Source organism: Varanus komodoensis, unplaced genomic scaffold (genome assembly GCF_004798865.1).
Source record: "Varanus komodoensis strain SLA01 unplaced genomic scaffold, ASM479886v1 scaffold13_3, whole genome shotgun sequence".
Lineage (NCBI taxonomy): Eukaryota > Metazoa > Chordata > Lepidosauria > Squamata > Varanidae > Varanus > Varanus komodoensis.
The window spans coordinates 7,807,041-7,830,612 of record NW_025335409.1 but is presented as its reverse complement, the minus strand read 5'-3'; the positions used below and the strand labels follow the sequence as shown (position 1 = coordinate 7,830,612).

General features: G+C 42.0%; 2 protein-coding genes across 8 annotated transcripts in view; both read left to right on the top strand.

Moving 5' to 3' along the window:
• Nucleotides 1-208: 208 nt before the first annotated feature.
• On the top strand, nucleotides 209-23,159 carry OPTN (optineurin). Of its 6 annotated transcripts, none has more exons than XM_044423410.1 (14): nucleotides 209-394; nucleotides 4,134-4,313; nucleotides 6,283-6,482; nucleotides 7,627-7,794; nucleotides 8,893-8,969; nucleotides 10,560-10,694; nucleotides 13,006-13,090; nucleotides 14,210-14,325; nucleotides 15,027-15,176; nucleotides 16,527-16,620; nucleotides 17,607-17,765; nucleotides 19,334-19,464; nucleotides 19,674-19,756; nucleotides 21,740-23,159. In XM_044423410.1, the coding sequence occupies exons 2-14, from the start codon at nucleotides 4,145-4,147 to the stop codon at nucleotides 21,862-21,864; spliced, it is 1,692 nt and encodes a 563-aa protein (XP_044279345.1). In that variant the 5' UTR covers nucleotides 209-394; nucleotides 4,134-4,144; the 3' UTR covers nucleotides 21,865-23,159. The 6 variants fall into 6 exon arrangements, with proteins under 6 accessions (XP_044279345.1, XP_044279344.1, XP_044279340.1 ...); XM_044423409.1 differs by having other exon boundaries at nucleotides 6,280-6,482; nucleotides 10,563-10,694; XM_044423405.1 differs by having other exon boundaries at nucleotides 210-394; nucleotides 6,280-6,482.
• Nucleotides 22,686-23,572, top strand: part of MCM10 (minichromosome maintenance 10 replication initiation factor) — a 41,703-nt gene continuing 40,816 nt past the window's right edge. For both annotated transcript variants that reach the window (XM_044423401.1, XM_044423400.1), the window contains exon 1: nucleotides 22,686-22,733. The gene's annotated coding sequence lies outside the window, so the exon portion shown is untranslated. The remainder of the gene's footprint in view (nucleotides 22,734-23,572) is intronic.

The window sequence follows — 23,572 nt, the reverse complement described above, 5'->3', positions numbered from 1 at the left end:
TCAGAATCCTAGGGTAGAAGGTGAATTTAAGATCCGGATCAGCTCTCCTCCAGATATTTCAGAATAAAAAAATCAAAGCGTGTCAACTGCAGCCTCTAGAATTGGATCTCTATTACAGCGGAAGCGAAAGCCCGTAATACGATCGGAGAGTCCCGGAAAGGAGGCGACGGCGTGGGCGTTCCTTCAGTCAGCTGACATGGACGAAGCAAAGGTGAAAGGGCTTCAAAACTAACCATTTTTTCCACTCCTTCACCTCGGATTTGCTGCTTACTCACTGCCAGCCGAAGGCTTCCTGCAGCGGAAGAAAAGGACTGTGCTCGGAAGGGCCCTGGGCCATGCAGGCGGAAAACTAACCCTTGCCTTTCCTAGCAAGAGAAGCGGTCGCGCTGTTGCGGTAAGCAGAGGGACGCGCCCCTCGGCATCCCTGCGGGAGGCTGGTGCCGGGCGGGGCGCGACGAGCACATCCGCTTGGCGTGCGCCAACAGCCGATTGCAGGCAGACATACTCTGGAGCAGGTGTGCCGCCTGCCCCCCCCCGACCCCCGCGCTCAGTGGGGCTTGCACCCAAAGAAATGTGGAGGGGGCGGTACTGCAGCCTTGGAGCTATCGAAAGGTGTTGCTTGCGACGAAGGGGTCTCATGGAGTGTTGATTGGTTACTGGGAAAGTGAAAGTAAACTCCGGCCGCGTTCCAAGGGAGAACGCCCGTCGCTTGCATTGTGAAGGGGCGTGGACGGCGGATGAGAAAGGGGGGTGCGTGTGCGTGAGTGAGTGAGTGAGTGAGTGTGAAGCCAGGTGCCTTCAGAGAAGCGGCCGGTCCGTTTCTGTGGCCAGGAACATCCTTCAAGGTGACTGAGAGATTAGTTATTCTTATTTTACACACGTATAATTGCCCCTGAAATGAGCTTTTTCAAAGGACGGTAGAGTTCCTCCTGAGTCTTTAAGGGCTGCCTGGAAGAGAGAAGTTGGCTTTCCTTCAGACTACAGAGCAAGAGGGGCGTTCATATGAACTTATTCACCGAACACATGGCGAGCAGGTCTGTGGTAGCCATAGCCCCGCCGATGCTGATTTGCTGTGCTCCTCCGGGAGTTGTGTGTACATCTTTAACAAGGAAGAGTCCTGTTTCAGAGCCAGTGTGATGTACTGGTTAGAGTGTTGGCTTGGGACTTAGAAGATCTGAGCCATGGAGCTCAGCCAAACCTACCTCATAGGGTGGTTGTTGTGAGAATGAAGGAGGAGAGGCAAGGAGGAGAAGCTTATAAGCCACCTTGAATTGCTTGCAAGAGGAAGGAAGGGGGGTATAGATATAATACAATATGTGCATATGTTTTACCCATGTTGCATTCTTTCATGCAGTTGAGCCAATTGTCAAGAACAATATACAATTGTGAGCTTTTAACCAATAGCTGGGGGGATGCTAATGAGTGTGTTTCACAACAAGTGTGGTCCTGCTGCCCTCACATGTGTGTGCATGGGTGTTTGCAGAAATAATTGTTACAGGCGGGGCCAAGGTCTCAGACTTATAACAGCTATAGCTTGTTGACTTGACCATATGCAGTCTTTCTGTGACTGAATGCCATTCACCATTACATGGTGCTGAAGAGAAACAATGAGAAACAACGGTGGCTTTACCTCTTGGTGACTTACTGTATGGCATTATACATTGCAGAGTGAACTTCTAACAAATTGCTTTATTGTTCACTTAAGCATAGCAAAGGCCCAACTTCAGTCATTCTGAATATTCAGGGTATGATGAGGGCGCCATAGCTTCTCATTATGCATGAACCTAGTGACAGTGAGTTATTGGGGTGGTTGACAAATCTGCCATCCCAACACATTCTTGCTGGGTTCATTCATACATAATACAAATTTGCAGCAGTTGGATTTTAGATGGGCAACTTGGGCATGGGCAGCACAACTCTCTATGGTTAATAAGCTATAGTTGGTTGTGGTGATTATGCAAACCAGTTCAAACTAAAGTGCTACAAACACATAAACCTTCAGTAGGACTCTAAAGCTGTATTTCACTCCTTTTGCAGAGAATGTACATCAGCTGTTGTGAATGCCAAACATAAAGTCTGAGCTCAATCCTATAGCATAAAGGAAAACATAACACAAAGTGTATCATTCTTTTTCTAAAGAATGCTTGAGGGTATTGAATAAAATGGTGAATAATTTATTTTATAAAATTCTCCTTTGCTTATGCCTTCTCTGTGGCCACCCAGAAACACTAGCCAAACAATCTTTAAACAGAAGCATGTCTCTTCATTGTGCAACATGCTAAAGGATTGTTTAGTTATGACAGCATTTTCCCTTCAGTTATAATGTGCACAACAGCCATTATAACAGCAGGGGACAGTTTGGTATGGCTCAATAGTTCATTAAGGGTTGTGTTACACTCCCCCTGCATGTACTTGTCTGGCATGTCTTTTTGCCTACAACTCATGCCAGGTACTATTCATTCCCAGTGTTTTCAAATTTGTACAATTCCTGAATGGAATCAACATGAACTTAAAAGCTTTTTTTCTCAAGTGTGATACCTCTGAGATGGATGTAGTTTCAGCAAACTGTAAGCAGATTAGTTTTGGTAACCAAATCCAGGTAGGGGATGTAGATAGAGACCATAGGTAGAATTTTTCTATGGACTGGTTGTGAGAATTGACTTGTAGTTTCAGCTGTATGGTTTGTCTGAGTGCTTTCAATTCTACATTTACTTCATCTGCCAGTTCCTTGCACTTCTGTATTATTGAGCTAAAGATCTTCTTTCTAGTTTCTCTGTGTTCTGTATTATTCCCAGCATCTTCTCTATATGTACTTTCATTTCCAATGCATCAAATGTCACAGATCTCAGAGCTTGGGTAACTGGCTCCAGCATCAACGAATTCTTGCTTATGTTCATTAGACAAACAATAGAAGCTGATGTCCAAGATGCACACAATAACTGACAGGAACATTGTCTTGCTTTGGTTTTTTCCTGGTCCTGCTGAGTGTTAGCATTGTGAGAGGACACTTGTGTAACTTTCTGCAAATGAACAGAAACTCTTGTATATTTGTGTTCACCATGTTTCACCCAGCATTCATATGTTGGATATTTGACATCATCTTTGGATGCAGCCAAAGAAAAATGTTATGATGGTTTTCATTTGTGCCAGCTGTGTTATGTGCATCATTTATAGTGACCAGATCACTTATAATGAGATTAAATCTGTGGGGTGAGCAGGAGACAAAGGTTGCCTGAATAGAGATTGTCCCAATTTGTGCTTGAACCCCACCTTCTTTTCCTGACATGATTGAACAGGCATCATATCCTTGTCCAGCTAAGTTATTGAGTTCCAGTCTAAAATCCAAACAGGCAGACAAACTGTTATGTCTACTGCAGTTTGGAGTGAGACTGAAATGATTACAAGGAATTCCTCATATACAGATGTATTCCCACCACTTTCTTTCACAGATCTGACACCTAGAGGCAGTTGTTCTCTGCTGAAATATCTGCTGCTTCATCTGTTAAAAGTGGCAGTCTCACAGATGCATTAGTCTTCACGACAATCTCTTCCTTACTTGATCACACAACTTTATTAACTCATTCAGAGTACTTAGCATTGCCTGACCACATTCCATTTTTTAATTTAATGTTTCACCCTCTTCCTCATGAAACTGAAAACAGCTGTCATGCTCCCTCTGGCATTCAGCTTACCACAAAAGATCAGATCATGTGATCCACAATACACAGTGATTGATATCTTCTGACCCAAGGAAGACTGTCTTCCAGGTTATTGCAGAGTCCAGAACTAGCAGCCACCTTCAGTAGAAGTTTCTAATCCTCTTGTTGATCAGCTGGATGTGTGTCTGTCTCGGTACATTACTGTGGTAATAAAAAAATAGGGTTCTGGGATGCAGGCACCCCCGTGCATCCCATGGAACCAACCCCATGTGTGTATGTAAATGTCTGCAAACCTACCAAACTGTTTTTCCATAATTCTGATGAATAAATACAAAGGCACTAATGAGGACTTTTCTATTTTTTAATTAGTATAATGTTTGTTGGGGGCTTTTAGTCAAAATTTAATTGTTCAGATAAGATCATTCATTCCTACACACACACAGTCCTATGATTTATATTCTTCTTTTTATGAAGTATCTGTAGCAATGTCCAAGAAGTCACTCGATTGTCCTGCAGCTGAAAATGGGGATTGTAGCAAAACTGAGGTAGAAAATGGGCATCCAAATTTGTCGCCTCCCACCCTTGGCGTATCCACAGTGGAGGAGATGGTCCAGCAGATGAAAGAGCTCATTACGGAGAACAATGAGCTGAAAGGTGAAAACTTAACATTAGGTGCACTTGACAAGTCCTTAAGTTGCTGTAAAGTAAACTTGCCTGTAGTAAACTTCAGACACAGCTTGCTTGAGCCAATGACCCTCTTGTGTTGTAATGAGTGCTGAACTTGTAAAATAACATGTGTGGCTCTTAATGTGGCTCAGAAGATAAACTTTTGAATTACTTGAAGGTTATTGCTGGTTACTTATCTCCAAGGTGTGGTGTGCATTCTCAGAGGCACTGCCCTTTTCTGCCACTTTGTAGTTGCAGAGAGAAAATATTCTAGCCATTTCAAGATACGAGGCAGAAGGCCAGTTAGCCAGTTTCATTTGCATTGTTCAGTGCAACTTTTTCCAACCTGGGTCCCCCTAGATGGATATTTTTGACTGCAACTCTCATCAGCCCCTGTAAGCATGACTAGTGATCGGGTATGATTTGGAGTTGTAGTGCAATGCATCTTAGAGGGACTCTGGTAGGGGAAGGTTGCTGTAGCAGCTGCTAGTTGCATTTGAAGTTCTTGCAAAGCACTGTGTTGCATCCGTTGCTAGTCTAAAGCACCAGTCATGTCATTAAGGCCTCTTTATGTTGGATTGGGACTGCAGGTGGCGCAGTGGTTTAAACCGCTGTGCTGCTGGGCTGGTTGATTGAAAGGTCACCTGTTCGAATCTGCACGATGGGGTGAGTTCCTGTTGCTCCGTCCCAGCTCCTGCCATCCTTGCAGTTTGAAAACATGCAAATGCAAGTAGATAAAAAGGTACCATTTCGGTGGGCAGGTAACAGCGTTCCATGCACTTTGGTGTTTAGTCATGCCGGCCACATGACCACAGAGACTGTCTGTGGACAAACGCTGGCTCCCTCAGCTAGGAAACGGAGATGAGCACCGCCCCCTAGAGTCAGGCATGACTGGACTTAACGTCAAGGGGAAACCTTTACCTTTATGTTGGATTAGCATTGGATGCAACCCACTCTTGGCACACATTTCCCCATCACCTTTCTTTGCTTAGGTGCTTGGTTGACTGGCTGACAGAACTGTATTTGGCTTTGTCTCCCACCCCAGTCTTCATTTTGGGGTAGGAAGCAAAAGAGGCTTGTGAAGGGAAATCTCCTTCTGACCTGGGGTTAGCTGGGGATGATATGAGTTGTAGTTAACTCTGTAGAGCACCATGTTGGAGAAAACTGCCTTAACCTGATCAGCCTGTATAGGTGACTTACCAGTAGCGAGCAGGCTGCCGTTCCATTCCTTTCATTTCCCATCTCAAAGCAATTCTGAAGCTGCTGTTGTGAATTCAGAAAAGCATCTGTGGTGCTCTCTGTAGGCTGTGAGTGGCGGGGAAAGAAATGGACTGATGTTGGATCCTCTTCCCAAGATTATAACAAGGTCTACAGCCTTGGGAGAGGAAATCTGCGACATCTTAGGGTCCCTGGGATGCTTTCAGAGGAAACATGGGATTTCTCGTTCATTTGCTTAAGTGCAGCAGAAATAATTTTTAAAAAATTTCCATTACTGGAACAGTGTATTAACAATTCTATTACAACGATGTGTATTTTTACAAGTTGACCCACCCAACATGACACAGCAGTAGGCAGTATCTAATGTATATAGATTGTTCAGCAGTTACTGCAAACAACACAGTTGTATAAGACACATTTTTTCTGTCTCTGCCACTAAGAAACATTCAAATCTTTTCCTGAACTGTTGTTACTAATTGGACACTTTAGGAATCCTTCCCTAGCTATAACTAACAGTTCAAAACAAAGATTTCTTGGTGTATTTCAACCACCAAAAACAATGCAGTTCCAAAGAATATATTCTGCTCTCTACCAAAGCTTTGATATTATGTGGAAATGCAGTATCATAAATGCCTTTCTCAAAGTATATTGTTACAGACAAAGTGAGATTTTGGAGGACAAGTGGTCTGCTATGTATTGGCAAGTACTAATGCTGAATCTTTGGATGTCAAAACAGTAGCCATGAGGCAACGTAACCAAGCTATGAAGGATCGCTTTGAGGAGATTTCTGAGTGGAAAGAGAAGCTGAAGAAAGAGCGGGACTTCTTTGAGTCTAAGTTCAAAGAAGCTAGACAATGCTTGGCAACCAAATGTGTTGAGAATGAAGCTCTTAAGAAACAACTCCAGACTCTGGAAGAAAGAGAGGAAGGGCTCCCAAATGTAAATAAATCTGATATTTTTGTGTTTGTTGGGGAAGGGAGGGCACACGTCTAGAAAGCGGGATATGGCTAGAATGTTCTTGTTATTGTTGTATTGCTGGACTAAAGAAAAGAAATTGCAGGTCATACAAATGACTAATTGCCCAACAATGGAATCCTTGTGCTTCTTGCCACATCTGTTTTATGTACTTATAATATGGCTTTCTTCTCCTCCCTTCGAATAAATGCCCTCGTATCTTAGAATGATACGAGGTACACTTAAAAGCATACAAATAATCTACCAAAAAAGTAATATAAAAAAGAGCAGTGTAGAAACAGTAGCAAAGATCAAACTACACACACACAAAACTTTCAGGAAAATGAAATCTTTGCTTCAAGGCAAAGATTACAGCATAACGAGGATGCTGTGGTATTCCCCCCCCCCCCCCACCTGCCATACAAGGCAACCTTCAGGCTGTTCCTGAGCCTCTGGCCATTCCCATCTGTCGGAAGACAGTGCTGTGTGGCACTTTCCCTATGTCCCCTGAGGGGTCCTCCAGCCCTCATTTCTGGTGAAGGATGCAGCCCTTTTCCCAGCACTAGATTAAGCCACTTGGCTTCACCTCAGCAAAAGGACCTGGGCTGATTCTTCTTTACCTGGTGCCAGAGTGACGTCAAGGTACACGCTGGGGGAGTGTTCCGTAGTCAGAGCCTCACCACTGAAAAGACTGTTCCCCTAGAAATCACCTACTGCACATCAAGTGTACTTGGAGGGGTAGGGGTATTTGGAGCAGGGTTTCTGCTGAGGATCTTAATGTGCAGGAAAGATGGGCAAAATGGGATCCCTATGCAGCTTCTGCCCCCATCCCATGCTATTCATATGCAGTCGCAGTGCACGTCAATGGAAAACTGCTAGGGAGGCTGTCCAAGCTATAAGCTAACAAGCTAAATTTGGCCTTAGCTGCTGTAGCAGTTTGCCACCAAATCAGCACAGTGGGGAACAGCATTTCAGAGGTCTGGGAGGGCAGGAAATGGTCTTGGTATACAGACAGTCAAAGATGGAGATAGGCAGTTATTGGGGTAATATGTCCGCTTCCCTCTGTGCTTCTGTGGCTCCTGGCTGCTCTTGGGATTGAACAGTCTTGTCTGTTGATAACTTTTCCTAGGGATGCACAGTTTCTAAAAAGGAGATGACACAGGAACTTGAGCAGCTGAAGATGCAGGTGACAAAGCTCCAGGCTGAAAAGGCAGACCTGGTTGCCATCATTTCAGAGCTGCAGCTTAAACTCAACAGTGCCACAACTGAAGACTCATTTGTTGAGATCAGGATGCACGTAAGCCATACCTGCCCTTCCCCTTCCTACACAAAGGGAAAAAGATGTGGGAGATGCTGTCAGTTGACCTTCCTTCTTAAGTTGTGTGCTTAGAGAACTTTGGCATGGAATAAATCATTTGCTAAGTTTCAGGTGTAATAGAGAATATCAGTAAACTCTACAAATGTGGGATGAAGAGCACAAAACCTCCAGTGACTTGCAGTTTGGGAGTTCAATTTGGCCCCCAACATAGTGCCCTCATGGGCTCAAGAATCCCCTGCCCCATTTATAGCTGTCCTTCAAAGGATGATGTGAAATAATTATGTGCTGCTGCTCAGTTCAGGTTGGGTGAAAACAATATAACAGAACAACAGCACAGTTAGAAAACACACACACGTAATAGAACATAGTATAAAAGCAGCAGATCCAGCAATAACATAAACAGATAGAAAAGCCAGAAAGAACAGTACCTTGTTGACTGAAAAAGTGTTTGCCTTGTACTTTATAGATAACAAAGTTGGCAGGAGGCAAGTCTCCTTGGGGAGGTTATTCCATAACAGAGGTGCTGTGGCTGAAATAGCCCTTGGTTGAACAAGTTTAGAAGGGAAAATAGAACATTATGAATACCATATTTTGCTTTGTTGATGCAATAGGTCATTTGCTGAAACACATCCAGTTACAAATGTTTCAGCTCCCTTTGTATCCTTTTCTGGCACTCCAAACAGTCCTTTGCCTTCTCTCTGTGGTCCTAAAGGGGGCTGTTATGTAATTTGATGATTTGCTTTGATAATGTCTCATGAGAGTCCTTTGCCATTCAGGACTGGCTGATGTTTGTTCAGTCTTGTAGCCATTTTTGCAAAAGTTGATCATATAGAAAAATAGCCTAGACTAGAGACCAGACAGTCAACATGCTAGATTTGGGAAATTGAAGCCAAGCAGTTTTTGTGACGAGTTGACCTTAATTATCTCTGTTGATGTGATGAATTTCCACATGAGTAAAGAAAAAAAAGGCAAAAGAAACAGACTGCAGACCTGTGACTCCGAGTTGAGGAATGTGGACATTGTTAATTCCATTTCTTCCCCTTCTGAAAAGTTCTTGCTTTTTCCCATTTTCCACAGGAAGGAAAAGTGAATGGAGCCTTAAAAGAAGATCAAGATCTTCATGGTAAAATAATGGATGACAAAGCTACCTATGTGTAAGTGGAGCTCCTAAGCCATTGCAGTTTCCCGATTTTGTTTTCTACTGCCTTTCCTGGTTCATAGATCTTCACGAATAAAGGGATGAAAACAAGAATAAAAGAGAAGGAATTTTAATACATTATGTAAAACTCCAGTATGCAATATTTGGAATATTGGCTGCAGTTCTGGCTACCCAGCTGAAATCCTAGGGGTATCCTAAAGGTGGAGAAGATATAAAAGAGGCAACCAGAGCTGCAGTCCCCTGTGCACTTGCATGGGAATAAGTGTTGTTGAAATTAGCAGGACTAGCTTCCGAATACATGCATGTTGGTAGTTAAAAGAGCAAAGGATTGGAACACTGTACACTTCTCTACAAAGGAATCCTAAGTTATATGGGGTTTTATAGCTTTGGGGAATGTGATGGGATTGCAGGTGGTGGAAAACTCAGAATATAGAATTGCAAAATTATGGAAAAAGTGACTAGAGGCTTATCTTTCACTGGAAGCAAGAGCTGGGAGGAAACTGCAGGGACAGGCTCTATCAGAATCTGCTGGTTAGAAGGCTAGTAAAACATCATAATTCTATGTTATTCCAAATTAACAGGCTAAATCACCATAACTGATGTCTCTCATATTAACAATGGGATTCTCTACGCAAGGCATTTATTGTGTGCTTGTAAGTCTTCTCTCATGACAGTTTGTGGGAACTTTGTACAATGGCATTGACTTCCCAGGCTTCTCTTGTTTTTTGCATACATTTTCACGCTTTTTAAAAACAAAGTTGATCTACTACCTCTTAGCTATTGTGCTTTTATTTTTAAAAAGTGTAAATCTGGGACAGCACTATGCCATAGCAATATCTTGAAATTATATAACAGAACATGTAGGAAGACAGAGAAAGAAAACCTCTTGAAGAACTCCACGGGTTTACTCCTGCAAACAAAATGGAAGAAGCCTCAGTCAAGTTCTGGGCTAACCATCTCAGTAGAGAATCCTAATATTTAAGAGGCACTGGGTGTTCAGAAAAAGGCTGGGAATGCAAGATTTTTATCCACTATTGCTAACTTTTCAAATATTTTCACCCTTTCCCAACTCCCAAATCTTAATTGAATTAGTTTGGCAGTAGATTCAGGATAGACAAGTGGGTGTTGGCTTTTCCTCTTGAAGGTTCAGGTTAATATTTGAACCATTGTGCTACCACACAAGGAGGGTGATGGTCTTTAGTTCAGTGGAAGAACCTGCAACAGAATGCTGCAGTGTTCGCATTAACCCACTTGAACCACCTCTGGGATTCCATTCCGCCCCCCCCCCGCCCCCCCTCCCGGTCAGCATTCTGCAGTCACTGACAATACTGACCTCATTGGGTCATTTTGTTAAGCTTATGCCATTTTTTTTCAAGGAGTTCAGTAAAGTTTTCATGGCACTTCCCCCACTCTCTCCTGTTTAAACTCACAGCAACCTATGAATTAGGTTAGGCTGAGATTGACTGGTCCAAGAGCACTCAGTGAGCGCCATGATTGCTTTGAGATTTGAGTCTGGGTCTTGAGCCTGGTACACCACACTAATTATTACACCATGCCAAACCAGATCTTTTGTATGTTATCAAAGCAGGAGCAGATCTGTAGATGAAGCAAAATATTTGGAAACTGAAGAGTTAACTGTCAGCCAGCTTCTTCATTCTCTCAGGAATGATACTCAGAAGAGGGAAGCCCTTGAAAAGGAAGTGCGGGAACTTAAGGACAGGTACCTAGCATTACTTTGTAATTATTCTGTGTCTAAGATAGAATAAACTTTTTTGAGCATAGTTCTAAAACCCATAACAGCAAAAGTATTTAGCATACTTTTGAGTGGCCAGCATACGTCACAGTAGTCTACATAATCACACTCGATAATAGATATACTGTCCCTAATGGACTAAATTGTTTCTTGATTTTAGCAATTTCCATTTAAAATCTTTAAAATAGAACTTTAGCACTATTTCACTGGCAGCTTTCCACTGAAACTCATACAGGAGAGTGTACCCAGTAGCTGTACTGATTTTGATTGTGCTGCTTGTTCGTATCTAGCATTCTTCAATGTTTACAAGGTGTTTGGACAGGTTCATGCAACCATGTCCTTCTAAATCATTGTCCCTCTTGGTTAATAAAAGCTGGCAGGGAAAGAACCAGCTGGACCAGGGAGGAGATGAATTCCTCTTTATGCGAGGGAGTGGTCCTATGCCACATGAAACAGGTATTGGTAAGTCCACTTCTCTGGACCCACTAGATCAAAACAATTTTAGGCTGGTGGCAAACATCCCCTTCCTGGGCAAGGTTCTTGGGTGGCTGATGATCAACCAGCTCCAGGTACTCTTAGATGAGACTGATTATCTGGATCCTTTTCAGTCAAAGTGCAGGCTGGCATGGAAACAGCTTTGGTTTTTATTATTGGCTAGAGAAATGGGACTTTGCATAGATTTAAATATGTTTTTAAGTTATCATAAATGGAAAAAAAAGGGTGTGGGGGCTGACCCAGCAGGCCCGATGTTTTTGATGATGGATGTTGTTTTTAGTTAGTTAGTTAGTTAGTTTTTTTAGGATTATAATTTTAAATAAAACTTATTTAAAAAGAAACAGCTTTGGTCACCCTGCATGATGACCTGCGCTAGGAGAGAAAATGGGGAGTGTTATCCTGTTGGTATTCCTAGACCTATTGGTGTCTTTTGATACCATTGACCATGTATCCTTCTGGGGTTACTGTCTGACTTGGGAGTGGGAGCACTGCAAGCTCCTCTTGGGGTCCAGCTCCAGAAGGTGATGCTTGGGGGATATTGCTTGGCCCCTTGGTTTCTGCAGTACAGAGTTCCTCAGGGGATGGTTTTTTCCCCTTGCTATTTAACATCTACAACATCTACGTGAAACCACTGAGTGGGGTCATCTGGAGTTTTGATACACTGTCATCAGGACACAGATGACACACAGCCCTGTTTCTCCTTTTCATCTTCAGCAGGTGTGGCCAAAACCAGTGCCTGTCTGCAACAGTGAACTGGATGAGGGCTAACAAACTGAAGCTCAATCCAGCCAAGAATGAAATGCTGTTAGTGACCAGATGGAAGGTGTTCAACCTGTTCTGGATTTGGTCATGCTTCCCTTGAAGGAGCAGGCTCATAGCTTGGGGTGCTCCATGATCCATGTTTATCACTTGGGGCCCAGGTGGCCTTAGTGGGATGGAGTGTCTTCTACCAGCTATGCCCCTGTCTGGACAAGTGGTCTGGTTTCAGTAATCTACAATCTGCAGTGCACTCTCTGTGAGTTTTCCATGAAGATGGTTCAGCTGCACCAACTTGGGCAAAATGCCATGGCCAAATTAATTACAGAGACCAGAAGGGCCAACCACATACCACCAGTTCCTGGTCTTCTTACATTGCCTGCCTATATCTATCCAAGCCCAATTCAGAAGCTGGTTTTAACCCTGTAAAGCCCAACATAGCTTGCAACATAATCCCACAATCCCTGATGAATCATCCAGTCACAGTCCACCTGTACACTACAACCAAGGTATGAGGCTTGCTTCCAGTTGCCAACTCAGGTTGTGGCAACAACAATTAGAAGGGCCTTCTGAGTGGCAGCCCCCAGTTATGAAAGGAGATCTGCACAGGAGCCCACTTGGCACCAACTTTAATATTTTTCCAGTGCTAGATTAAGACTATCTTCTATGACAGGGCATTTAATTCATTTTTATTATATTGGAGTATTATGTCAACCATTGAACAAGTCTTGTGACTTAATTTGTGCAAGCTATTGTAGCTTTTTAAAATCTGCTTTTCATTTTGTCTTTTAAATGAAGTATTTTCATGATGTTTTTATTGTTATTTGCATTGCATTTTATCTATTGTTGTGAATAGCCCAAAGAGCTTTGTCTATTGGGTGGAAGAAAAATATTGATGATGATGATGTCTCAGTGCCACAAATGAAGTATTTGAATACTGAATAAGAATTCCACTTGCCTTGCAAGGGCAGATCTCTGGCTCCAGCCCAGTATGTCTGAATTGGAACTGAATTCTTGCATTTTGCAGGCTCTTGAGACTGGAAAATAAAACAGACGAGAAGGGCACACAGACTGAACATGTGGAAGAAAAAGTCAAAGAGAGAGCAGAAAGTGTAAGTACTGATTATCTATGTCTTATGGTCACTAGCCATGTAATTCTTTTGTGGAGAATCAGTCTTCCTCCTGTTACGTTAGAAGCATTACAGGGTGGACTTTCTTGAGCCGGTCATGCAGTTGCTTGCATCCAACACACCGGCCAGTGTGAATCATGGTCTTGGAATGCCTCATTGTGACATGCTGGTAATGCTGCAAACTTGCCTTGGTGCAACTAGATAGGCAAAGTGGAGCAGCCTTCTTGAACTGCAAATGGAAGCAGTTCTGCTGTAACACCAGTGCTCCCAAGTGGTCCAGCCTTCCAGGCATAGACATCCAATGGGGGAGGCAGTGTGGATCCCTTGCAGGTCAGGTCCTTGAATGGAAAGGAACTAATCATCACCACTCCCGGCTTGGCTTATTGCCATGACTGTCCCTCTCGAAACGTGTAGTTCAAGCAGCTGCCTATGTTGCTGTCCATATCTAGATGTGCAGCTGAGGTAAAAATAGGAAAGCTCCATTTTATTCCTATCTTTCCTTCAAATAAGTAATACTGGGGCTGGGGGAAGTAAATATGCATTTTGTCACAATTGTTGGTTTGCATGCTTAAATATTTGAACACCATCATTCTAGGGTGAAATCCTCCAAAGTCACTTCCAACATATAAATTTTATATACATAAGCACGGTAACTTTTTAAAAAATCTAAAAACATCAGCGTGATAAAATCAGTATCTAATAATATGTCACCCATTTGATTATAGTGGGTGACACTAAGTCTGCTCAGCATAGGACCAACACTGGATACAACCCAGGATGTTCTAGATCATATTTGAGGGATAATGTACAAGACCCCAAATAACCTTTTCTTTATGCACATACCGTCAATAGCTACTTAGTAAAACTCAATGTAATTTGGAGGCCAATCCCTAATGGTTATTAATACTTAACATGTCTGTAGTGGCTTTTGACTGTTCAAAGCATTTGGCAGGCTCACTAATTCTCATCCTGTAAAGTCAGTAGTAGCATCCTGTTTGGTCTGGCCATGCAGTGAACCTGCTTATAAACAATAAGTAAATGTGGAGGAATTGTATGGAATTGTCCTGTTTTTAAAGGGAGCTTTGAATTATCTGTCCACAGGTGGACAATGAAGTAGAAACTCTAAACCTGCAAGTGTCTGCCTTGTTCAAAGAACTTCAGGATACGCATGCTAAATTAAAAGAAGCTGAGGTGATCCAGAAGAGGCTGCAAGAAAAGTAAGGGTGCTTTCAGTCACCAGAACAGAAATGAAGAGATTCTCAGAGGATTGGTGCAGAGTCTTCCTAGAAGAGTGCAACAGGTTGCTAGGATAGATTCTACCTTCTTCCAACCCAGTCATCTTAAAATGTTCCTTCCTTCTACCCTCTCCTACTTGTAGCACAGGCAGTTGTGTGGTAGGTGATTCTGAAGGCCAGCAAAGCAACAAACTCTCCTTTCCATACATTCTTGGTACCCCATGGCCCTATTAGTCTGTGCTCTCTATCCTGCCTCATGGGGTCCCATTCCAACCGTGAGGGTTCACCAAATGGACCTGGTCTCTTCCCTCACCTGCTTGCTGCTTCAGTGAGCATCTCCACACTTCATGTGGCAGTTCTGCTTGCCATGAGCACACTGGGATTAGACTGGCGTTTCTGGCAACACACACATAAGATATGAAAACAGTTGCACATCTGAACACCCATCTTTAAGTGCTTCAGAGGGCAGGGGTGAAGTAGACTGGAGCTTCTAGGCATATAGGCACATGTCTTCAAGGGCATCGGAGTGTCATATTTTGTATGCAAGACCACAAATGCACCTATGGCAAATTGTTGCATAAACTGTAGTGCTACTGGGAAGTGTTTACTAGCCAGTGTTCTGTGACATGCATTGTCAAGAGTAAGAGCTGTGCAATGATATGTGCTCTATTTCCATTTGTCAGGTGTCAGATTCTGGAAAAACAGCGTAGTATGAATGCTGGTGACTTGGATGAGAAGCAGCAGTTGCTGTATAGCATTAAGAAGCTGGAACTTCAGGTGGAGAGCATGCAGTCAGAGATCAAGCTGGAGCAAGCCAAAACAAACGATGAGAAGTGAGTGTGGCCCCAGAGAAAGTAATGAGGAACTGGATTTCCGTATTTTTACCCTTCTCTTGCCTTGCATGTCACTGATCTGCTCAACTGAGTTCCAAAGAATCTGGACAGAAATCAGATTTCTTCCTGTTATGGAAAGCTTTGGTATGGTTTATGCTCCAGCACAGTGGTTTTCAACCACCAGTCCATGGACGGGGGCCAGTCCACAGGAGGTTTCCTGCCTGTCCATGGGGGCAGGGGAGGGGCAGGGGCACATCCTGCTCATCAGACTGGTGCAGGGGCTGGCTATGCTCCACCACTACTTCCTCAGCTGGCTTTGTATTCATGGGGGGTGTGCCAGTGCGTCTGGGGTGGGGGGCAGGGAGGGGAGAGATGGTTTGGTGGGAGCTGGCTGGCAGCCATGCCATGCCAATGTCAGTATTTTGTTCTTTTGTTGGCATTTTTATTGCTTGGTTTATGGTTGTTTTGGAGAATTTTCTTCCTTCCTTCCTTCCTTCCTTCCTTCCTTCCTTCCTTCCTTCCTTCCTTCCTTCCTGGTATTGTGTTTGGAAACTAATACCCAGAATACTGTATTATATGTATGGTGCTTTTTGTTTCTGCCTCAGTTTTCGATGATCCCCAGCTGCAGAAATGTTGAAAACCACTGCTCCAGCAGATAATGTTGTCTGGCTGAAATTTCTGCAAGTTATTTGTTGTGCAAAGAAACTCATTGCATTCTCTTAGCTGAACATACTTCTTGATCAAGGGTGGGCAACTTCTGGGTGTCAGGGCCCTACATTTTCCTCCTGGAACCCTCCAGGGGCTGCCCTCTAACCCTCCCATAGCTGCTAAATTTGCTTGGAAAGAACTGTGGTTTTTCAAGGAAATTCAGGGCAGGTGGTATGTGTTCATAAACCGAATTGTACTCTCAGGAGGCATCTGGAAGTGCCATTCTGCACACTCTCCACAAACTGTTTTCTTGGGAAAAAAAATCAGTGGGTTTTTTTTTTTTTTTTGCCTAATTTGGAGCAGAGGGTTGCAAAAATGGCTTGGGGAAACACATGTGGTCTGTGGATTATGTCTTGCCCATTTCTCCTCTAGGTAAAAAAAATACTGGGGGGCAGGAAAATAATATGAAAAGCTGATAGACTCATCAGAAAACAAAAATTAACTATGGCTCCTTCCTGATGTGTTGGGGTACTAGGTATTAAACAGTCCTAAGGTGGGGAGACACTTCCCTTGTTTCCTTTAGGTTTATTCTTGTTATTTTTGGAGGGTTTTTTAAACAGAGAGGAAAAAGTGAATGAAACTGAAAAGTATTAAACAAGTCATTGTTTAATGACTGTTAAATATCTGTCTTGTTGTCCAAAGAACCAAATTCAATACACTGCAAGATGAATACAACAAACTGCTACCTGAACTGACAATTGCAATGCAAACTGTTGAACAATTAAAAAGCAAAGAGGTAAGCTTGGATCTAGAAGAACATCCTAGTAAAATGTGACGGAATAACCAGTGTGCTGTAAAAGCTTGGCTAATTATCTAGTGATTTCCAGCTATGGAAATGGCTTCTGAGTGCATGCAATGTACACATACTTGAAAATGTGAAAATTTTGGCACCATCTGAGCCACTGAAGCAACTTACATTTCAGCCCTAACATGTTTAGTCAGAGCTACATGTCATTTATTTCAGTAGGATCTATCTTCCAACAACTATGCTTAGGATGGCATCTACAGGGAATACACAAGATTTTGAAAACAGCCTTCTTACCAAACAGAATTCCCTTCCTTGCACACAAACAACTAACAGTTCAACCCTGTATGCATATACTATGAAATAGGCCCTCCTGTGCTTGATGGGATTTACTCCTAGGAGAGTCTATATAGGATTGCATCCTAAAATATTAGGGAAAGTTCTGAGATCTATATAGCTAAAGCAGTTATGCAACCCCTCACCTGCAAGCTGAAGTGGTTCAGTCTGGGAACAGTTTTCCTAGTCTGCTGTTTGTATAGAATACAAAGTGAAGACGGCTGGTGGTTAAGATGGCTGGTACCAGCCTTGGATGCAGCCTTACACTGCTATTCCCTGCCCCACGTTCTTCAGGGCAAGTGAGGACTGCTTGCTGTATCTGTCCCATTTCAGGGAGCTGAAACCCTATTCTTTGCCTTTTTCAGTGTGATCAGCTGATTGCACTGCTGAGTGATTTTAGCTCCCACATCAATGGGTAAAATATCTCTGTGTATTTTAATGTTTCTTGTGCTGGAATTTTAGGATTATTTAGAACTTCACTGCAGATTTTATAATACTGTAATTTTCTTCACATTTGTATTTCAACTGAAGAATTTATTGGATGAGGCAATAACAAATGTACATAATCTTTCAATAATAAGCTGGGGTACAAAAGCTGTTTCCTATTTTGATTTTGCTTCCCTTGCTTCAAACAACTGCAGGCAGAAAGAATAGATAAGTCCGTGGCCGAAGAGCTAATTCACAAACTGGATCTAGCAGAGAAAGCGCTGGCTGCCAAACAGTTCCAGATTGACGGAATGAAGCAGACCATTGCAAAGCAGGAGGAAGAGCTCGAAACAGTGGCTGTCCTCCGAGCTCAGGTATGCCCACCAAACTTTGGGAGTTCTGCTTACTCTCTCGCAGTAAAGCATGATTGAAAGAGCCAGGATGAGGGACAGCACAAGGCCAAGTGAAAATGAAAAGTCCCAATAAGAGCAAAAAGATAGGAGAAAATATAGAAAGGTTTTCTTTCCCTTCATAGGAATTGTTGGCACAGGTATATAATGTCAGTCTTTTCCCACGTGCCCTCTTTCCCTGCACTGTTTTCTCATTTTTTGCTGTGTAGAGTTTCTAGATTCCCCCCTAAATCTGAGAGCAGCTCTGTATCTGAGAACTGGGTAGCAGAGAGACATTTTGGCAGATACAGCTTCACTCTCGGTTCTTGCACCATTTCCTGAAAATAAAGGAAATAAATATCCTGAACTGAACTGAAATTCAGTAATGAGTAAGAGGAACCAAGCTAGGGTTAATGCTAGAGGCATTGTTCTTTTTTGCATCAAGCAAATATAGCAGGTAGTGGGGGCTATATATTCTGAGAACCAGCAGGAAAAACCTGCAATATATTGGATCATAAGAGTAAATGTGTGTGTGTTTTTTAAAGTTTTTAGGAATATTGCAAAGCGGTGTGCGCCTCTTTCAGAATAGTGCTAGGTTCCAACTTGTGCCAAAATATAGTACTGTATTTTTCTGTGTATAAGATGCTACTTTTTCTTAAAAACATTTACTTAAAAATGGAGGTGCGTCTTATACATGGGGGGGCCGCGGGCACGCTGGGGCAGAGACTGGTGCACATGGGGGGGCGGGCATTGCAGGGGGGGCAACAGCAGCTTGCTCACTGGAGATAGGTAGGAAAAGTGGGGGACATCCTATACATGGGGGCGTCTTATAGATGGAAAAATATGGTATTTGTGTTGAGGACTGGAGAGGAAAATTTGCTACAAATTCCTTTGTCCTATTCATTGCTCCTATCCTGTAGGCACTTAGATCAGGAAAGAAAGTTGGACTTTACTAGATATCCGGCACAATGATTGGCTACCAAGCAAACACTTGGGTCGATAATATATCCTAATCCTTGAAAACTTGAGATAGAGAAACATTGTTCTCAAATCCATTACAAGAAACCATTTGGAGCAATGTCACGACTTTATAATCAGTCTGGAACCCAGGCTGAGATGGTGGCTTCAGCAGCATCAATTTACTACAGATCTTTTGTTTACAAAAAGGCACACAATAGTAGACTACATCCCAGTTTATGAACCTGATTTCTAGTGATATTGTCACAGTGCCTGCAATAACCCCTTGCTAAGTTCCTTGGTGCTGCCTGGGGCAAGTTACTACATCTTAGCATAATCTTCCTGACAAGTTTTTGTATGGGGATTCACTTGACAAGTAATGACTTGGCCCTTACACAAGGCAGATATAGTAATCCATATTATCAGAGTCTGCAAAATTGTATATATTCTAAAGCAGTGATCCTATATAAGCACATACATGGAAGTATGTCCCAAAGAGCTTGGCAAGACTTCTGAGTAAAGTCTTTACAGTAAAAAGTTTAGAATTATTTTTAAAGAAAACTTGGGAGCATTCTTCTTCTTTGTTTCCTTATCAGATGGAAGTGTATTGCTCTGATTTCCATGCTGAAAGAGCTGCACGAGAGAAAATCCATGAAGAAAAAGAACAGCTGGCTATGCAGTTAACATACTTGTTGACGGAAAAGCAGGACCATGAAGACCTTGGCAGGTGAGACTAAGGAGACATTTTTTTAATAGGGCCCTATTTAGTAGAGAAAACAAGTGAGCATGTAGCAAGTTGTTTAAAAAAAAAACTTCAGGCAATGCACCTCATATTTTCAATGGAAAATAGGAGTGTACCATTTAGCATTCATTCTACCTTCCTTTCTCTTCTCCCATCTGTCTTTCTCGGTCTCAATCTCTCACTGTCTTCCCCAGGAACTCACTGGCAGAAATGCAAACCCGTCATGGAACTAGGCTACCATCAGATCAGGATAATTTATCTCACTTTTCCCAAGGAGGTAAGATTAAAAGGGCAAACTGAGGAACCTCCCTCAGTGCAGTTTCAGATTCATGCAACCGACTCTGACTTGTTTTATGAGTGAGCTTGCAAATCAAATGGTTCCAATTTGTAGTCCATGATGGGGCAACTTATAATCCTCCAGGTGCTTTAGCCTACATTTTTTCATAATCCAGAGACTATGCAGAGCACTGCTTTAACTTTGGTATATATGAACTGAATAATATTTTAAAGGTTAGGCAATGCGTAAGTACATTTATCTTTATAGTAAAGATTACTTTCTTTACATGCAGAGTGAGAGGAAAAGGCTTAAATGTTTTTATTTTGGAATTTAGTGACAGTGCTCCAGCTCAGCCATGCCTGTACTTGATGTTTTTGGATTGGGCCTGTGCTGTTATGTGTCTCTGTCCCTCTTTCTCTCTTGCACACAAACCCCTGCATACCTACAAAGGTTCAGTCTCCATTTTAACTCAGTCTTCAAAAATGCAGTCTCATTTTCCCAGCCTGCCCAGCCATATCAGCATTGCAAATTCCTGCCTCTCTTTCAGCCACCTGGAGAGAGGCTCTACCTTCCTTCCAGTCTATTGCTTTAGCCCATCCTGACTTGACCCCTCACTTCCAGAATACTGCAGGAGGTTAATGCAGAAATATTTGGCTTCCAGTTACTAGCTCATATTTTAGGCATGTGGCTGGCTGGAAATCACCTTAGGATCACCTGCATGGAGCAGGTGAAATTCCATTGGGGCAAATAAAACTTCTGTGTAGATTTTCCATCATGATGTTATGTGAGCTATCTATCTTGAAATATTCATGAAACATTCTTCCCAAGAAAGCTTTTTGCTGCACAGCCTAGATAGATCCCACCAATGATGTTGTTCTTACAGGCATCATAGATGGCTGGCATTGAGGACATCTTCTTTCAAATATAAATTTGAAAGTATGGAAGTATAAATTTGAAATCGGCAGCAGAGACCCTCCTCTGGGAACCCTCCGTGAAAGACATTAGGAGGCAAAGTACCCAGAAGAGGGTTTTCTCTGTGGTGGCGCCCCATCTATGGAATGCGCTCCCCAGAGAGGTCCACCTGGTGCCGTCGTTATTTGTTTTTCAGCACCAGGCTAAGACCTTTTTATTTCAACAATATTTTAATAATTTTTAACATCAGCTTATAGGTTTTAATCTGCAGCCAGGGTGGATCTGGGTTTTATTTGTATTGTGTTTTATTTTATGTAAGCTGTCCCGAGGCTATGTGATGGGACGGCATACAAATACAATCAATTAATCAATCAATAAAAATAAAATACATAATATTGGCCAGCTTTATATGCACAACTGATATAAGAGGTTCTTCCTGTTAATGTCTAACAAAAAAAATGCAAGCAAGTAGAAAGAAAGTATGGAGAAACGTTCTTCAGCTAGGTGTTGGTGAGCCAGTTGTCTGCTGTGAGTAGGTTGATTACGCACATGCACATCTCCTGCCTTCAGGTTCCCATGCTTCATCACACTTGCTCATGAATTGGAGATATCAACCAAACATATCTGAAAGAAATTCTAGTTCATTTCAGGAAAGAAAGAGAAAGTTGGCTGGGAGATAATGTTGGCATCCAAAGGAAGATGCAAAATGAAGTCTGTGGGATCTGTGAAATTAAGGCCTTCAGCAATGAAATTTGTGTAGCAAAGGCTTTTGGGCATATATTTGAGTATCCCAAGTTGGATGGCTTTCATACCATAAAAATTCAGGGAAAGAACATCTTGCAGATGAAAGGCAAACATCCATATACACATATACAACTTCCACCTGAAGTATGTAGCAAAACGTTTTATCCAGGTTTGGAGCTAACCTCTTGCCATAAAAATATTCTGACTTTTGGAGACATTTTCAACAAGATAACTAAGTTGGCTGGGCCACACTGTCAGCCATCAAAGTTAGTGACTTATCTTTATTGTAAATACTTTGGTTCTTAAAACAGAAAATTCTTTCCTCAGGAACAGAAGAGCAAAACCGCTGGCAGCAACAAAGAGATCTTCCAGTACATTCTTGTCCAAAGTGTGGAACGATTCTTCCTGATATAGACACACTTCAAATTCATGTCATGGACTGTATCATCTAAGTACCATCCTCCAAAATAATTCATAAATGAGAACTGCACTTTCTAAGCAAATTCGTACATTTCCACATTCTATTAGAAAGCTTGATCTTTGGAATTTAATAGGCTTTTTAACAATTGAAATTATTAGGCTTTAACTATATATAATGGAGATAGAAGTTGGGGAAGAATGAGTATTTTAGACATATCAGATCTGTTTCTGACTGAATTGGTCAGTTACAACTATGAGAACTAAGATGGTTAAAAGAGAGAATATTAATTCCATTGCACAAGTTGTTCTTTGAGAGTCAAAGAGATGTATTTGTAGACCTTCATGTGCATTTACATATGTGCATGAACATGTGTGCATATTTTTGCAGTCTTGTGGGCATCCACAAATGTTCTCATGGATATGTGTAATCGCCAGTGCATTGCTTGAGTTCATGCATATGTTCATGTGGAGCGAATGTATATGAATGTGTGTGATAATCTTAATCAGGAAGAAAAACAGGTTAAGGTCCTGAAGAACTGACTTCTTTGTTTCATGTGATCTTGTGTCTCACTTCCAAATACGGTACACATGATTACTACACTTTGTCACTGCACATGCCCAATACTTTTCAAGTCAGTGAAAAAGTGTTTGGACTTCCACTGATACCTGCAAGTATGACTGGAATTGAAAAAGATGTTGAGACTATTGAGGAGCCAAAATTAGTACTGATCTCATTTGCAGTTTGCTTCCTGTTAATTAGGAAACTAATATATATATATTTGACTTGATTTAATGTATTTTAGTAGTTGACCGTTTAAAACAACCTGAATTCTTTTTTCAAAGGCACCTTAAACATGTACAGTTCTCAGGAGCTTATGGAGTTTACTGTTGAATCAGAAGGGTAAGGTTAAATTATCTGGCCCTAAAGGCCAATATTCCAATACTAAATTACCACTAATCTAAATTACATTGTGCTAGCATTAATGACCTCTAGCTTGAGGCCAAAAGTTTTCCAGGGAAGCTTGTCCTGCTAGCAAGTACTAGAGTTCTTTTGCATTAACATAACATAATTTGTGCTAAAAGTAGTGTCACATTGGATATTGCCAAGAATATCTAACTTGCTGGTCTGCCATTTCACCATTCTCTGAAGTATTTTTAAAAAATCACTTAGCATTATCCTTGCTGCTCCTGCTGCTGTTGTTTGCTGTCATTTCCAAGTTACGACAACCCTATGAATAAGGTCTTTACATTATTCTTAAAGACCATTTAATGACATGAGCTTAACTGAGTTATCATACTGTAAGGAAAATAAAACCATATTATAAAACCCTGTTTTGTTTTTAGTTAAACTTGCCAGTGAAAACAGCTAAAAGGGAGAGGCTGTCCACATACCACTCTTTAAATCCATTCTCATCTTTCCCCCCCTTCTGTTAGTTGTCTATGTTTCTTTTTGTGGGAAGGGGATTGGAAGACATCATTTCTGGCTGGTTTACTGGAGGAGAGCTATGGTATACCAAGAAATTAAACATGGTGTCTCCCAGCTCATTTTTTTTTTTTTTTTTTTTTTTTTGCAGGAAAACATGTATACTTTTCATAAAACAATCACTGTGGAGAATTTTTAACAGGGTACTATTCAAGTAGGGAGACATGGGTGGTGCAGTAGGTTAAACTGTTGAGCCACTGGGCTGTTCAACAGAATCTGCACAACAGGATGAGCACCCACTGCTTTGTCCCAGTCTT

What these genes read in the sequence shown, in the direction of transcription:
- OPTN (XM_044423405.1), top strand. Translation starts at nt 4,145, where the DNA reads ATGTCCAAGAAGTCACTCGATTGTCCTGCAGCTGAAAATGGGGATTGT. An exon ending in GAGAGGAAGGGCTCCCAAAT is followed by an intron (nt 6,483 to 7,626) that starts GTAAATAAATCT and finishes AACTTTTCCTAG; the next exon opens with GGATGCACAGTTTCTAAAAA. An exon ending in CAGAAGAGGCTGCAAGAAAA is followed by an intron (nt 14,326 to 15,026) that starts GTAAGGGTGCTT and finishes TCCATTTGTCAG; the next exon opens with GTGTCAGATTCTGGAAAAAC.